This window comes from Pelecanus crispus, chromosome 6, assembly GCF_030463565.1.
Source record: "Pelecanus crispus isolate bPelCri1 chromosome 6, bPelCri1.pri, whole genome shotgun sequence".
Taxonomy (NCBI): Eukaryota; Metazoa; Chordata; class Aves; order Pelecaniformes; family Pelecanidae; genus Pelecanus; species Pelecanus crispus.
In genome coordinates, this window is record NC_134648.1 from 30,162,961 (window position 1) to 30,177,062 (window position 14,102).

The following is a 14,102-nucleotide window of genomic DNA, read 5'->3' on the forward strand; positions in this document are numbered from 1 at the left end:
CTTTCCAAGTGGTATTTTACAGTCAGCTTCAGCATTTAAAAAAAAAAAAAAAAAAAAAGCCAAACCCCAAATGCCCAAAACAAACAAACAGAAAACCTCTCCCCAAAACCCAAACAACTCCCCCCCAACTTTCCAAATCTTTGAATTTTCTTTTTCTGTTTCAAACTGTAGTTAAGCTGTTTGTAATTATCTCTTTTTTTGTTGTTGTTGTTTTTCTTTTGTAGGAGGGGGTAGAGAGCTGAAGGGAATAACTTTCTCCAAACTGGTAAGTACTTCTTCTCAGGGCTAAGATGGTTTACCTAAGAATAGATGATATGAAGAGCTGGCATCCATTCCTGGAAAAGTTTGCTGTTTACTGAAACTGAAATCCTATCTATTCTTATATTCAGAAATTAAATCTTAAAAAGTAAATGTTACTTAAATTGTAGGGCTGAGCTTTGGGCCCAAGGGTCTGTAAGTACAGTGGACATTTAAATTCATCTACTCAAAAATAACGTTCATTTTTTTTCTGTGTAATGTGAAAAACAAATCTTTTTGAAGGGAGTTTGGGCACAGAAAGACTTCTGTCTAGAATTCTAAGTTATTCAGAGTCCTTCCATACACACAGAAGGCATTCATGGTTTTTCTACAGGTCCTTTGTTTTTATATATATACCTTGTCAGCTGTGTTTCTAGTGTATTTTCCAAAATAGCCATAGTTTAAATAGCTTTATAATATTTTAGAGGTTCTGATGTGGATTGTATTTAATTGAGATAATAATAGAGAAGTGCTAATGCACTTACATGACCATTGTAGAGTTTAAGGTTTCATTCAGTCTCTGAATATTTATATAGTATAAAGTATATAAACATCTACTACCTTAACTGCAGTGCATTGGGGTACTTATGTATGTATGAAATTTTAAGTCTTGAAGCACCCACATAAGAAATGAGGGATTATTTATAACAAATGTGTGCCAGCAAGAAATTGAATGGAGGAATGCTGCCTCCAATAGTTGAAACCAATCCAAGGAATGGCAAATTTACCTCTTTCTCTAAGTGCTGTTTGTGGCTGAGGCTTGGAAGTACGTCTGGATGTAAAAGAGATGCAGGTACTCTACAGTCCTCTGCTTTCCTTTTGGAAATCACTGATTCTAGCACTGAACAAGGCATTTGCATGTTTTCCTTTAAAAACTAATAGGAGGAAAGATGTTTGCAGACCAACCTATCCATGCAATTTCAATAATCTACAAGCATTTCAATGAAAAGAATTCTGCTGTCGTAAGATTAAAGTGTAAAATGCAGTATATTTTATGATTAATCCAGGGATGTTTTTATACATATTTGGATGTGGTATTCTAGTAGTTTATAATGCTGCTGGACTTAAGTTTTTAAATCTTCCCTTGAAGTTCAGTCTAAAAGAATAAAAGTTAAAAAATATTGAAGATCTTTGCACTCACAAAATGTGTGACCCCCTAGTTCTGTATCTGCTTTCAAAGGAAATACTAGCAATGTTTAACCAGCTGCCTTCAAAGCTATTTCTAGACATTATTCTACATAAAATGGAAAAATACAGTCTGGGATTTGTTGGATGTAAGGATTGATCACTTTTTTTAAAAAAAGTTAACATTGGATAAGTGTTCAAGGTGCTTCAGGGGAATTTTGGACAGGGATAGTTATTCCTGCTTGGGAAGGGAAGCTACAAGTGCATGTTCTAGAGTGTTTCAGTTCTAGAGGGGTACAACCGAATAATAACTGTATATATTTCATATTCAGAAGTCAGCAACTTGACCAAATTTTTAAATGAACATTTTATTTAATGTGTTCTCCCACCCCACCAATGATTTGGATGCTTAGAACACTTCAGAACCTCATAATAAATTCTTCACTGTTGTTTCCCTGTTTTGTTGTCTCTAAAGAGGTGGTGATGCATGCCTCGTCTGGGATGCCATGCCAAATATATGGTATCTTATTTGTAATTTAAGAAAGTTCTCGTAATTGCTTATCCTGGTCCTTTTTATACTAAGGAGAACACTGGTGCTGCTAGCTGACAAACACAGCAGCTGGCAGAGGTGATTGCAAAAGATCAGTCTTTACTGTGTGGCCTTTGCTGATGAAGAAGCGTTAGTTTCTCTTTCCTTACATATCAGACAGTTTTTGAAGAGGAGGCTTTTTCCTATGTTTAAAATGTGCTTCAGTGCAACTTTGCCATCAGAAGGTAACTGAAAGTAAATGATACTCCAAAGTGAGTTGCTTTGAGGCTATAATGGGAATGCTGGAGGAGGGGAAGTAGGAAGAAGGAGTTGAGTTAGAAAACCTACCAAAAAAAACCCAAACCCAAAACAAACAATAACCAAAAAACCCCAAACAAAAACCACAGGTCAAAAGTCTGTTAAATTCTCTTGCCTTTTCTTGGAAGCTTCAGTCTTATGAATTGAAATTAATTCTTCAGGATGTTATAGTATGGCACCTATTTCAAATTTTTATATATTGAAGGAATAAATTTTAAGGCATCTTAAAATCTGCTAACTTTTTAAATTACAATAGAAGAAAAATCTGAAATGGTAACAAATGTTTTGGGATGGAACTGAATAATTGGTATGTTAGTAGAATTGTTTTGATTTTTTTATTTGTCACAGTATACGTTCATCAATACGACAGTGAATTATGTTTGTTCATGTCTACATACCTGTAAACATGGCTATGCTGAGCTACCATTTGCTTCTGCAAAGCACTATCACTTTTTTCTTAACATCTTAAAAATTAATTTTGAAAAAAATCTTTCTAGCTGTTCAAGGCATCTATGAAATTAGGTTGGATTTGTTTTTATGAACCATCAATACTACAATTTCTATCTGTCAAATTAAGTTGTGCATTAATAGTAGTTGCTTAATGGTGTTTTTTTTTTTTTTTTTTACAGTACTGTGTCATTTTTCCCATGAACTAGTACTGGGCTATACAGTCACATGTATTAAAATTATGGATCTTGTTTAAATTCTCAGTTGAGATAACTGTCTCTTCTGCTGTTTGGCACCTAACTTTGAAGTTAATATGTAGTTATGGAGTGATACTAGCTATTCATCATGAGTACCTTCTCATTCATTGAAGACACACTGAGAAAGAAACTGTGGCTGTATCTGCCTGTATCTTTACCCCAAAATCGAATTTCCAAGGCTTATGAAAGACTTTTTGCCCATGCAGCAGGTTCCAGTTTTCATTAGCCAGTCTCCCACATGGTTTTCTGAACCATAGTTTCTTTTGAAACTGCTATGGTAGGGACTTAATACAGACTATAGTTGGTTTTGTCAGGGAGTGGAAGTAATAATCCGGGATTCTGTTTTCTCATTACTGTATGTGGTAATAGAACAGGGAACTATATGTAATTTCCATGTATCCCTTGATACAAATTACAATTTTATAGAGAGTAGTGCTGCAAAGACAGCTGTTTTTACTCATCTGTGTCACATGTGGGAGAGGCCCTTGCAGAAGGTCATTTAATGTGTTGACTAGAAAGTCTGATCAGGCCTTTGTTGTTTAAATAAGTAACTTTAAGCTAACAGCAGACGGCACTGACAAAGAATGAGTTTAAATATAATGCTTTTTAAAACACCTTTTATAGTCTTCTCTTTTTGTAACATATTTCTCTTTGGAAAGAGAAACAATTAATTTAAAGAAACACCCCCCCACACACACTTTTTGTTTTCAGGAGCTCGCAAACTTGTCCAGCACTTCAGCTTACTGTAGTGAGACAATGTTAAAATAAAATTCTCTAACTTATGGGAATTACTCTCTTTTTACAGCCTACATGTCTAATCTAAACTGTCACTATCCTTTTGAAAACAATGAAGTCCCATTATGAAAGGCCTCTGAGTTGGTTACAATACCTGTGCAATAATTGTGAGCAATTTTCAAAAAATAAAAAAAATAGGAACTATTTTAACACTCCAGCAATTCTTTAATGTGTGGTGTCTGGATGGAAAAGTGACTGGGAAGATTGCTATATAATGTTTTCCGATGGCTTTTGTGTGTATGTATTTATAGATGTTTTTACACAGGTTCCATTGTGATTTGAGCATATGGGATAGAGACAGGAATCTTAATCCTGTTTCAGAAGCTGATACTTTTAACATATTTCTGAACAAAAAGTCTCTTGTCCAACTTCAAGGCTTTTAGAAGTATAGCTGATAATGCTTTTCTATGCCAGAGGTTGGGGGGATTAATCTGTTTGTAGCATGAGTGAAGATGGTAAACTCATACTCATGTTCTACAAGTAGAATTCCAGGATTAAAAGGATTTTAAAATTAATGGATTTGAAAAAGTTTTGTGCTGTTTTGTATCAATCTTGTGTTCCTTCAAAATAGGTTTCAACTGAAATGACTAACTCAGCACAAACTTTAGGCAGTAGGTTATTAATATATTAATGTTGTTCTGTCAAATTGCATGCAGACTATCCCATCTAAGAACAGCTCTGTAGTATCATGTTAATGCAGTACATTCTGTTTAACAATTTATTGCTGTTTGGGTTGCAGAATTTTAGTCTCCGGCATATTTTCTCATCTACACAGATTTTTAAAACATTCTTGGTAGTTAAATTTTCTAATTTAATATGCAACTGCAATAGGATATTGGTAGGAAATAGCTGCCTGCAAACTAAGATAAGGGACAAGTATGTCAACTTTGGGATATGTGGGAAGTAACAAATTTGGCTAAATGACTCCAAGGCAGGCATTTTGTACAGCCTGTAGATTTCTTGTGCTGGAAAGATTGTGTTTATGCTAAAAAGCTGCAGTTGAATATAGTTCACTACTGAATTCCTGCTCTCTTATAATCTCCTTTTTTTTAAATTGACTTCTCTCCTTCACTAACCAAAACAAAACCTTTATTTTTAATATAGCACTGGTGTTAAAGAGGAAACCAGAAACTAAAGGCACTGGAATCAGCAAAGATACTTCTAGGGAAAGTGGAGAAGGTAGAGAATGGAGCTGCAGACTCTACAGGAGGCTCTGAAAGTGGAAATTCAGGTTCACCAGGTAATCTGTATTCTTTCTTGCTTTGTACTTTCAAGTAATAGCAGCATTAGTATTGATGATAGTATTACTACCGATGGTAGCATTAAGTGATAGCAGTACAAATATAGTAATAATTGTTTTATAAGTTTGAAACTACTTCAGAATTTTGTACTCTGCATTTTGACCCCGACACCTGTTGTTTTTTAGCAAATGTGGAAAAATCTACATATCAGGCTGTGGGTGGGGATTTTTTTTTTTTATCTTTTGTAGCAGCGATAAAAACATTCTGAAAACTATGTTCAGCAACTTCTGTCTGGAAGGTTTTTCTAATGCTCTGAAGCCAGCTTCAGTATTCAGTTGGCAATGGAAGAGTATGGTGGAGGAACTTTCAAGAAAAATGTGCATAGTCTCATCTGGTGCTTCTCTTCTGGAGTGTCTTCTACTTTAGTACCTTCTAAACTTGTGATTACATAGTTTTGCTAACCAAAACATGGTAGTGCCTTGGCTCAGAAATTTTTACATGTGGGGCTTTTTACTGCTAGCCTGTCTGATTTTATATAGCAGTAGAGTTGCAGTTTGCCATTCCATTACAATACAAATGAGAAATATTAAAAATAATAATAAAACCTAATTTGCAAATGTAAAAGGACATCTGCATCTTAATTCTTGGAACAAAATTTTACAGCCATAAACACAGGGTAGCTGCCAACTTGAAATGTTGAATTTATCAATGAGACCTTTTCTAAAGACAGTTCTTCTGTTGGATATCTGAAACTCACAACTGTTGTGCAGTGGTGAAAGAAATGTATGATAGGTTACACTGATCAGTGTAACCAATCATGTGAAATTTGGAAAGTGTTTTGAAATCGCCTGGTTACTTATCTAAACAAGTGTTCTGGATCACTTGTTCAGTAGTTGCTGCAATGATGAGGATAGTGCAAGAACTTCAATGGGTGGATTAGTAAAATGAAGCTATGTCTGCTTTAACAAGATCCAGCTTTCAGCTAGGGAGAAAAACTTGAAAAAGCTAAAGATTAATTTCCAGAACTACAGACAAGTATTTTGCTCTCCTCAAACTCCAAAGCCCTTGCATTCGAAACTTTAATGAAGTTTTGTTATGGGAGTAAGGAAGTTCAGAAATTACCCATGGTATTTTGCTGCAGGCATTAAAATGTTTAAGGCCAGTAAGTATTTTTTTCAAGTGTTATCTACTGTATGGTGATCAGAACGCTAGTCATACTTGTGTTTGTATAACAGCATTTACCTCTTGTGTGTATCTTCATTCCCCTTTATGCCTATGCTAACCAAAAATTTTAAGACTGTGAATTTTGAATAATCTTTAGCATCTGTTCATAATGATCATAATGAGCAGGGGTGAAGACTGGAAAATGTCCAAAAAGACTTTTTTTTTTTTTAACAACTTCAAGGTTTTTTGACCCCATTTGCCTTAGCTTTGCCCAATCCTCATTAAAAGTGAGCTCTGCACTGAAATCAACTGTAACTAAATTTGGTTTTAGTTGGTGAAACTAGACAAGCATTATATCAGAAGGTTGTCTTTTTTTTCTTCAAGATACGGTATATTCCCATAATTAAGGCTAAGAACAAGTCTAAATGTTTACATTGGAAAATAATGCAGCAACGTGTTGGGTGCTTCAGTAAACATTTCTTGAACTGTGCACAAGTGGTTACTGCTGTGCTCGTCAAATGGGCACTGATAGAAATGAAACTGGTTTTGGCACCAAAAAATAAAATCTTCAAATGAAATGCATGAACTGTATTATATATCTTTGAATTTTGTAAAAACAGATACAGTATATGCCTTTTGGCAGTGGTTTTGTGGAGAATTGTCTCACTTGTCATCTTTTACTTATCTAATATTTCTTTTTCTGAGGACTCTAAAAAAACTTGCCAACACTCACACAGTCAGTTTGCTGTCACCTTGTAAGTGGTGGACAGGTGGACAAGCTATGATGAGCTTACAGAGTTCAGCTCTGCACTGTGAGCAAAGCCACCCAACTTCCTGATGCAGCGTGTTACCTGTGACTGCTTACACAGCTATAGAAAGTGATGCTCTGTATGACTGTGTTTTTGTTTGTAGAATAGCTCCTTGTTTCCTGCCTATTCCAGTTCACCTCCAGAACTCTGTCTGAAGCTTTGATGCTGCTGCTTTGGCAAAGTGTATCTTAAACTACCAGTAAGGACCCAAAGGAGGTGTTTAGTTTTTTAGAGAAAGCTACTTTTAAAATTTTGTTTCAATGATCAAAGAATCCTCCATAAATGAAGTCTGACCAGGTCACTTGCTATATCAGAGTACAACTGGAATATTCAAATATCTTTCATGTCAAAGCTATATTGCTTGTCCTGAGAAGAGATGCATCAAATCCAAGTAGTTCATTCTGCTACTGTGTTGACTTAATTAAGGTTATTTGAAATGGTCTGCTCTTCATAGTTTTGATCACGAGGTGTTAAAGGGGTTATATTTAGCTATTCTCAGAGAAGGGTTGGGCTTCATGGATGACTCCTTGAGCTGATGTGTGGAAGGAACCTAAAACATTATTTTCCTTCTTTCATTTTGTAGCAAAAAGATAAGTAGGTTTTAAAATATCCTAAATTTACCTCGCATTTGGGGTCCGTGCAAAAGAAGTTTTTTTTCTTATGATTGGATGATGCAGTATTGCGTGATCCATAAATTCAGCAATACTTTATGAACAGTTTACAGTCACCGACTGTATTGTCTTATGACCGAGTCTGTATAAGCACTTTGTATAAAAACTAACAGACTTGTTGCTTGTCAAACTCTGTGGCAGAAAGCACTGAGGAAAAATAAGCTGAGCATATAAGCAAAAGGATAACATAGCTCCTTAGCTCCCATGACACTGAATGGCGGCATGATGAAACAATAATACTCAGTGTAGATAAATGCCAAGTGATGCACTTTGGAAAAAGTCCTGGTTTTACATCTGCAATAGCAGGCTGTGAATTAGCTGTTAGCACTGCAGAATGAATTCTTGCAGTACAGACTACTTGAGTGTTGCATGCAGTTTTAAACTTTGTCTCTGGATGATAGAGATGAACTAGAGAAGTACAGGGAAGAGTGCTAAGAGAGAACAAAGCAATGGAATGATTTGTGCATGAGGAGATTTTGGATCGGAAGAAATGATACCTGATCTGGGAATATGTGGTGTGGAAAAAATGTGGGAAGAAGATGAATAGAGGAACAGTCATAGAATCATAGAAAGTCTTGAGTTGGAAGGGACTCATCTGGATTGAGTCCAACTTCCAACTCCTTGACTTGAGTCAAAACTGGTTTTCCATAACGTTACTTGACCCTCATGCTTGCATTATCAGGAGGCAGATTCAAAAGAAAAAGGAGGTCCTTCTACATGAGTCCTGTAGTTTAACTTTGGAACTTATTGTCACAGAATCTTGAGTGTTTTCCTGAGTTGAAAAAGTAATTAAGGCAGATTAATGGAAGAAAAGTGTGTTGCTAGCTATTAAACCTAAGACATAATCTTTGAAGACATCGGAGATGTAAATTTCTGAAAGGTGGGAGATAACACTCTATGCTTATCCAGCATAGACATCATGCTGATGCCTCTGTTTGCTATTGGCTAGTACTAGAAAGAAAATGCAGCAGGTAGACCTGTGGTCTGATGCAGAATTATCTTTGTGTTGTGCTTTTTTTTTTTGATTAATACCATTTTTAGGATGTGAAATGAAATAAACTATTAAAGAAAACTAGTTGACAAAGTCTGAATTCCCTGAGCGGTATTGATGCAGGTGGAATGAAACATATATTTTTCTTGCTTGCTTTGTCCTTCTGTTTCTCGCTCCTTTTCCTGATTTTGATGATGAAATGGGGAAGAAAGTACAAGCTTTATATTGTTCTTTGCATGTGTGGAGGGGACATAGCAAAGTGATGAATAAATGTGGCTGTAACCAAAACCAAAATTGGCAATTTTTGGTTTACATTGCCTCTTCATTCTGGGCTCTGGTTTTCTTTGGTGATAGCCTGGTAACTTTTTCCTTGCCTAGTAATAGACAGCGTTTTCCTGCAGCTGCCTGAAGGAAGTGAAGGAGGAAGAATAGTGAATGGTAACCATCTGTCTGCTTTCCCTTGGATGTGGAGGGCATCTCTTCTACAATGATCTCAATCTCTCTCTGAGGGAGAAAAGTGGCAAAGATACTTCTGAACATGGATCTTCCATGTGGTACCAGCCAAGCCAACACACAGACGGACCCTTAGTACTTGAAACGTTCTGCTCTTGAATGTACAAACAGCTTTTGTGCCCGCAGCAGTTATCTGTGATTTGTGTTTCTTGTGACTGCAACCAAAGGCGGCAGCAGTTCTAGAGGAGACACAGCTATTAGATTGTCTTACCCAGCTGGCTTAAATTGTCCTTAAAAGACATCACTTGTTCAGGAGCTGTTTAGGAGAAGGAGCGAAAGTGGTGGCTTAGTGCGGTAGTTTTTGCTATATTAATAAGAATGGGTTTGGAAATTATATAATACTGGATTCCAGGCCTTGCTATTGAAGTGCTGTAAACTAAATGTTTTGCTTTTACAAAGGTTCTTCAAAAGTGTTGAATTTTGAACTGTTCAACAAGATCCATAATGAAAAATCATCATTGTATTGTTGCATCTTTTTTCTTTCTAGAAACTGGTTGCCCAAATGAAGCAAGATCCGCAGGTAACTATTTACTTTTATATTGTGTTATTTACCCTTAAAAATACAGGAAATAACAGTGCATGAAGCTTGAGAATTTTAGATATTTCTTGATCATGTTCTTCCTTGCTAACACAATGTTTAGAAGAAAACTATTATGAACAAATCTTTAAACAATGACTGTTGGATAGTTTAAAACAAAACCAAAGCTTTTGCCTTTAATAAGCCTTTTGCCTCACTTTCTTAATATTCTGAATCAAGAGACACTTGCAGACTGTGGCACAGTTCAAACATGTGGTAAGTTTCTGATTCTATTGGAAGCTGCTCTTTATAAAATCTGCCATTACTAGAATTTGCTTTTTTCTTTTTTGAGTATCAGAAGGTTCACAGTTGTACAAGAAGAGATAGAATATTTTGTCCAAATAAAAAAATGTAGCTTAAGACTGTGTTCAGATTGCCTGTCTTAGGTATCCAGCTTCAGCACTGTAGTGCCCAAAGAGTGGGCACTTGGCCTTGGGATGTTTCAGAGCTACTGAAATTGGGTAACTAGACTCCTTGCGTAGACAGCAGAAGTCATCCCTTTCCCGATGACTGTGTAAGGAGACTGGGTTATCTTGTACAGCAATTAAGCACTCCAGTGTGCTGAATGGGGAATTCTGTGGATTTCTGCAACCATTCTGAAATGTTGAGTAGAGGGATAAAGGCAGCTCACCTGAGGCTTGCTATTAAGTGCTTCCATCCCCATACAATAGTAAATGCCCTGTAATTTTCTGAGCATATATTTTTCTGAGCTCAGTGGTGTGGGAAGACAGCTTTTTATAACAGTCAAGTAGTTAGACCCCTGATGGGGAGGGATGAGCAGGGAGTAGGGTGATATTGGAAAATCTGCTTTCTAGAACTTCCTTATTGTGATGGGATTTGGGTAAAGGTCTGCTACGTTCACTTGCTGGGCAAGTCCACTAACCATTAGCCTGCAGAGCAGTATTGCTTTCAGTTCATATAGGCTGAAAGCCAGGTCATGCTGCAAGCAACCATGCAAAGTTCCTGGAGCCAGGAAGAGTAAATCTGGTCCCTGCTTCCAATGCCCTTAATGCATTGTTATCCTAGATTATTATTATTAAGTGGAATCTAGAAGAAGGGAGGATGACTGGTCAATATCTGGTTTTGCTAGAATTGTGTGTATATTAAAGAAGACTATCTACAAGTTGAGATTGTAATGCATTTCAAAATTGTATGGAGGAACATAAAAATAGGGAAGCTATCCTGAGCATGAAGTTTCTGTAACAATATTAGTCCTATATTTTAATATTTCTGTGTAGCACAGCAAACCTGTGTAATCTAGTGTAAAAAGTTTACAATATAAATGAGAACAAAAAAAGTGGCAAAAGAGAAAAATGCAGGGAAGCTCGCTTCCCTGTCACATTTCTGCAGAGCTTCACAGGCTTTAAACTGAGGACAGATTTATTTTATTTTATTATTTTTATTTTTAGTAGGAAAGAAATAGTCCTGGTAAAAAAACTGTTTTCTGACTGCATCTTTATAGTGATGCTTATGGCTTTCAAATCTCAAACTTAAGAAAGTGCTATTGTAAGGAAAGTGCTGATATGAATGATGTGCTAAGGCAAATGTAATTCTCCTAAATACAGTCTAAGGCATAAACATACATGGAAATGAAGACTTAGATATGTTTGCCTTCATTTGACATGTGTGTCAATTAAGATTTAATACATGTGTTTGGTGATGCTTTACACAGTCAAATGTATGATAATGTCTTTGCATAAGTAGCATAGGTAAGAATGCTTTAGGTAACATACCATAGCATACTATTACATACAATATGATACTATGATATTACATATTAACAAACATTTCTTGTTTAATTTCTAAGCTTGATGAAATGTACAAATGTGCTTTATAATGCAGTAAGCACTAATGGATGTTTTAATGAAATCTTCGTTCTGAGTGCTAGAAAGGTCTTCTGATTATTGTTGCACTCAGTGACTTAAGTAAGGCTTTGTTGAGCCTTTTGAATTTTATTGGCCGTACATCCAGAGGTGCTGTATTTGTAGTACATTATGCCAAGAAAAACCCACCAAAAAAAATAACAACAAAAAAACCCCCACCTTCCTGCTACTACTCTGTGTTAACAAATGGAATATCTTTCTCACAGATATTTTTTCTTTCTAATCAGAACGCTGATTTGAAGAAACAGCTTCATGAACTTCAAGCCAAAATCACAGCTCTGAGTGAGAAACAGGTAGGGAAACAGAGATGTATTTTTAACACCCTGTTCTAAAGATGTCTCTTTGCCCAGCTTCCAAGAGAGCTGCTAAATTTTTAAGTACAAAAATAAGCGTGGGCAACCAGACATTTTGGATTTTTATTTGATTTCTCAATAAAAGATAGGATGAGTTATTGTGAGTCTATCAAACAAGCAACTAGTGTAATCAGTGGAAGCTATAGCAATTTTTTCTTGTGTTGAAACTAATGTTTTACATTAAGGGAGCTGGGAAAATGAATGAATTTTGTCACTTCCTTTATTATTATCTTGAAACTTAGTCTAAACCAGACCATTCTGGTTTAGGCAGATCTTTAGATTTTGTCTTCATTGGTCCACACTGTGTGTCTGGATGAGTATGCTGGAATTTTTCTTCACGTCTAGACTAACTAAATTTATTTCAGTTATGGGGGGGTACCTAATATACAATTTGGAAATTAGTTGCATATTTTTACCATGGTAAATTATACCACAGTTGTCTTACATTTGCCATTTGGTAGGAATTCTCTTTGAGAGGTCTAATGTATGAGTAATAATTACAACTGAATGCTTAATAGAAAGATTGTGGAATTTGAAGATGTATCTTGAGGGTAACTAGAAGAAAAATAAGTAACATTGAGAGATCTACAAGACTTGTTCTCACTTATGTTTTTAAAAAAAACAAAACAGCAATACACACAAAAAAACCTCATATACCACTCCACCAATCCCCCCAACCCCCAAAAAACCCCCTGACTTAAGCAGTCCCTTAATTGTGTTGCTATTGTTTCAATAATGGAACCAAATTAGGTCAATAGATAACACCTTTGAAGAGGGGAAACATTTTAGAACATGTACATAGGTAAGAATATAGTTATGCATCAGTGTCCCATCTAGATACCTGCATTCATCTGTTATTATCTGCATGTGTTCTGAGAATTACCTTTCCTAAGGAAATGGGCAGACAGTGATGAATATTTATCTAGAAATAGTGGTTACTAAAAAAATTACAGTATGTTTTAGTAGTGGAACAGTGAGTCTAGGAAGGAACTTGTAAGGATAATAAAGAAAATTATTTTTTTTAATGAGAATAGTAATTCAACAGAAACTGAGGTTTTGCTGATGTGATGGCATGCCTCTCGAAGATGATTTATTCTCTAAAACCAGCATGAGCCTCTGCATGTGGCTATGTCTCACAGCAAGCAGCTTCAGAATTCTCTGGTAAGCTCTGAAGGCCCATGGCAATTTCAAAATTAGCTTGCCTTGGTGCCATGAAGAAAGTCATATTGACTACCAGTTCACATGATCAGCAGGGACAGGCAGTGAGATAGCGAGTGGAAGGTAAGAAAGAAGTAAGTATATCGTACTGTAACTTTTAAACTTGGATTCATAACTCTTTGAAGTTATGGTACAGAGTGGTCTATACTAACATGTATTTTAAATTACACATCACCAGAAATGCAGCTGTTATCTTTTCTGCTTAAAATTATAGCTCAGACTACTAAAGCGCACTTGTTCATGGGAGGAACATGGGCTAAGTTTCCAAAAGACATTGAAAAATAAGTTTCTGACTTCACTTCTACCACACAGTGAATACAGTCAATATGAAATCACAGTCCAGTTTTCTTCTTTGCATTTTTATGGTTTTGATTATCAGTAGAACAGTGAACTTCTCTATGATTGTTGAAGTTTAAATATTTTATTGTATCTACCACTGGACCACAGAGCTGCCAGTGTCCCAGATGACAGTGCTGCTAAAGTAGTATGGCTGCTAAAATGCAATGGTCATGGCAAATGTGAGTTCTAGAAAAAACCCACAACTTCCCAATGCAGAGAAATGCTCACTCCCTCTTATTTATAGGAATCTGTTGTATGGACATCTGTGGCTTAGCAATGCAGAGTTGAGCAGCATTTTAGAGACTACAACAAAGCCCTTTTTTTCTGTTCTCACTTTGCTTTCTCTTTAGGAAAAATAATTATTATCAAATTTTTTATGGGGAGAATATTATCCAACAACTTAATTTTCACACAGCATGAAGAAACATGCAGTTTTGCATAGTAAATAAATACATTGTGCAGTGCATTTCTTAAGGGGGAGTGCAACATGTTATCTGCACTCTTGTTTAGAGCCAAGTAGGTAGTCTTGATGTCTGATGTCCGATGAATAAACTCTGAGGGCCTAATTCCACTGT

General features: G+C 36.0%; 1 protein-coding gene across 7 annotated transcripts in view; it reads left to right on the top strand.

Moving 5' to 3' along the window:
* Positions 1–4,894: 4,894 nt before the first annotated feature.
* Positions 4,895–14,102, top strand: part of PHF21A (PHD finger protein 21A) — a 94,345-nt gene continuing 85,137 nt past the window's right edge. For 6 of the 7 annotated variants that reach the window (XM_075712483.1, XM_075712479.1, XM_075712484.1 and 3 more), the window contains exons 1-3: positions 4,895–5,008; positions 9,645–9,677; positions 11,845–11,910. In XM_075712483.1, coding sequence (XP_075568598.1) covers positions 4,955–5,008; positions 9,645–9,677; positions 11,845–11,910 — 153 coding nt within the window. In that variant the 5' untranslated portion in view covers positions 4,895–4,954. Of the gene's footprint in view, positions 5,009–9,644; positions 9,678–11,823; positions 11,911–14,102 lie in introns of all 7 variants that reach the window. The other variant, XM_075712478.1, reaches the window with a different exon arrangement.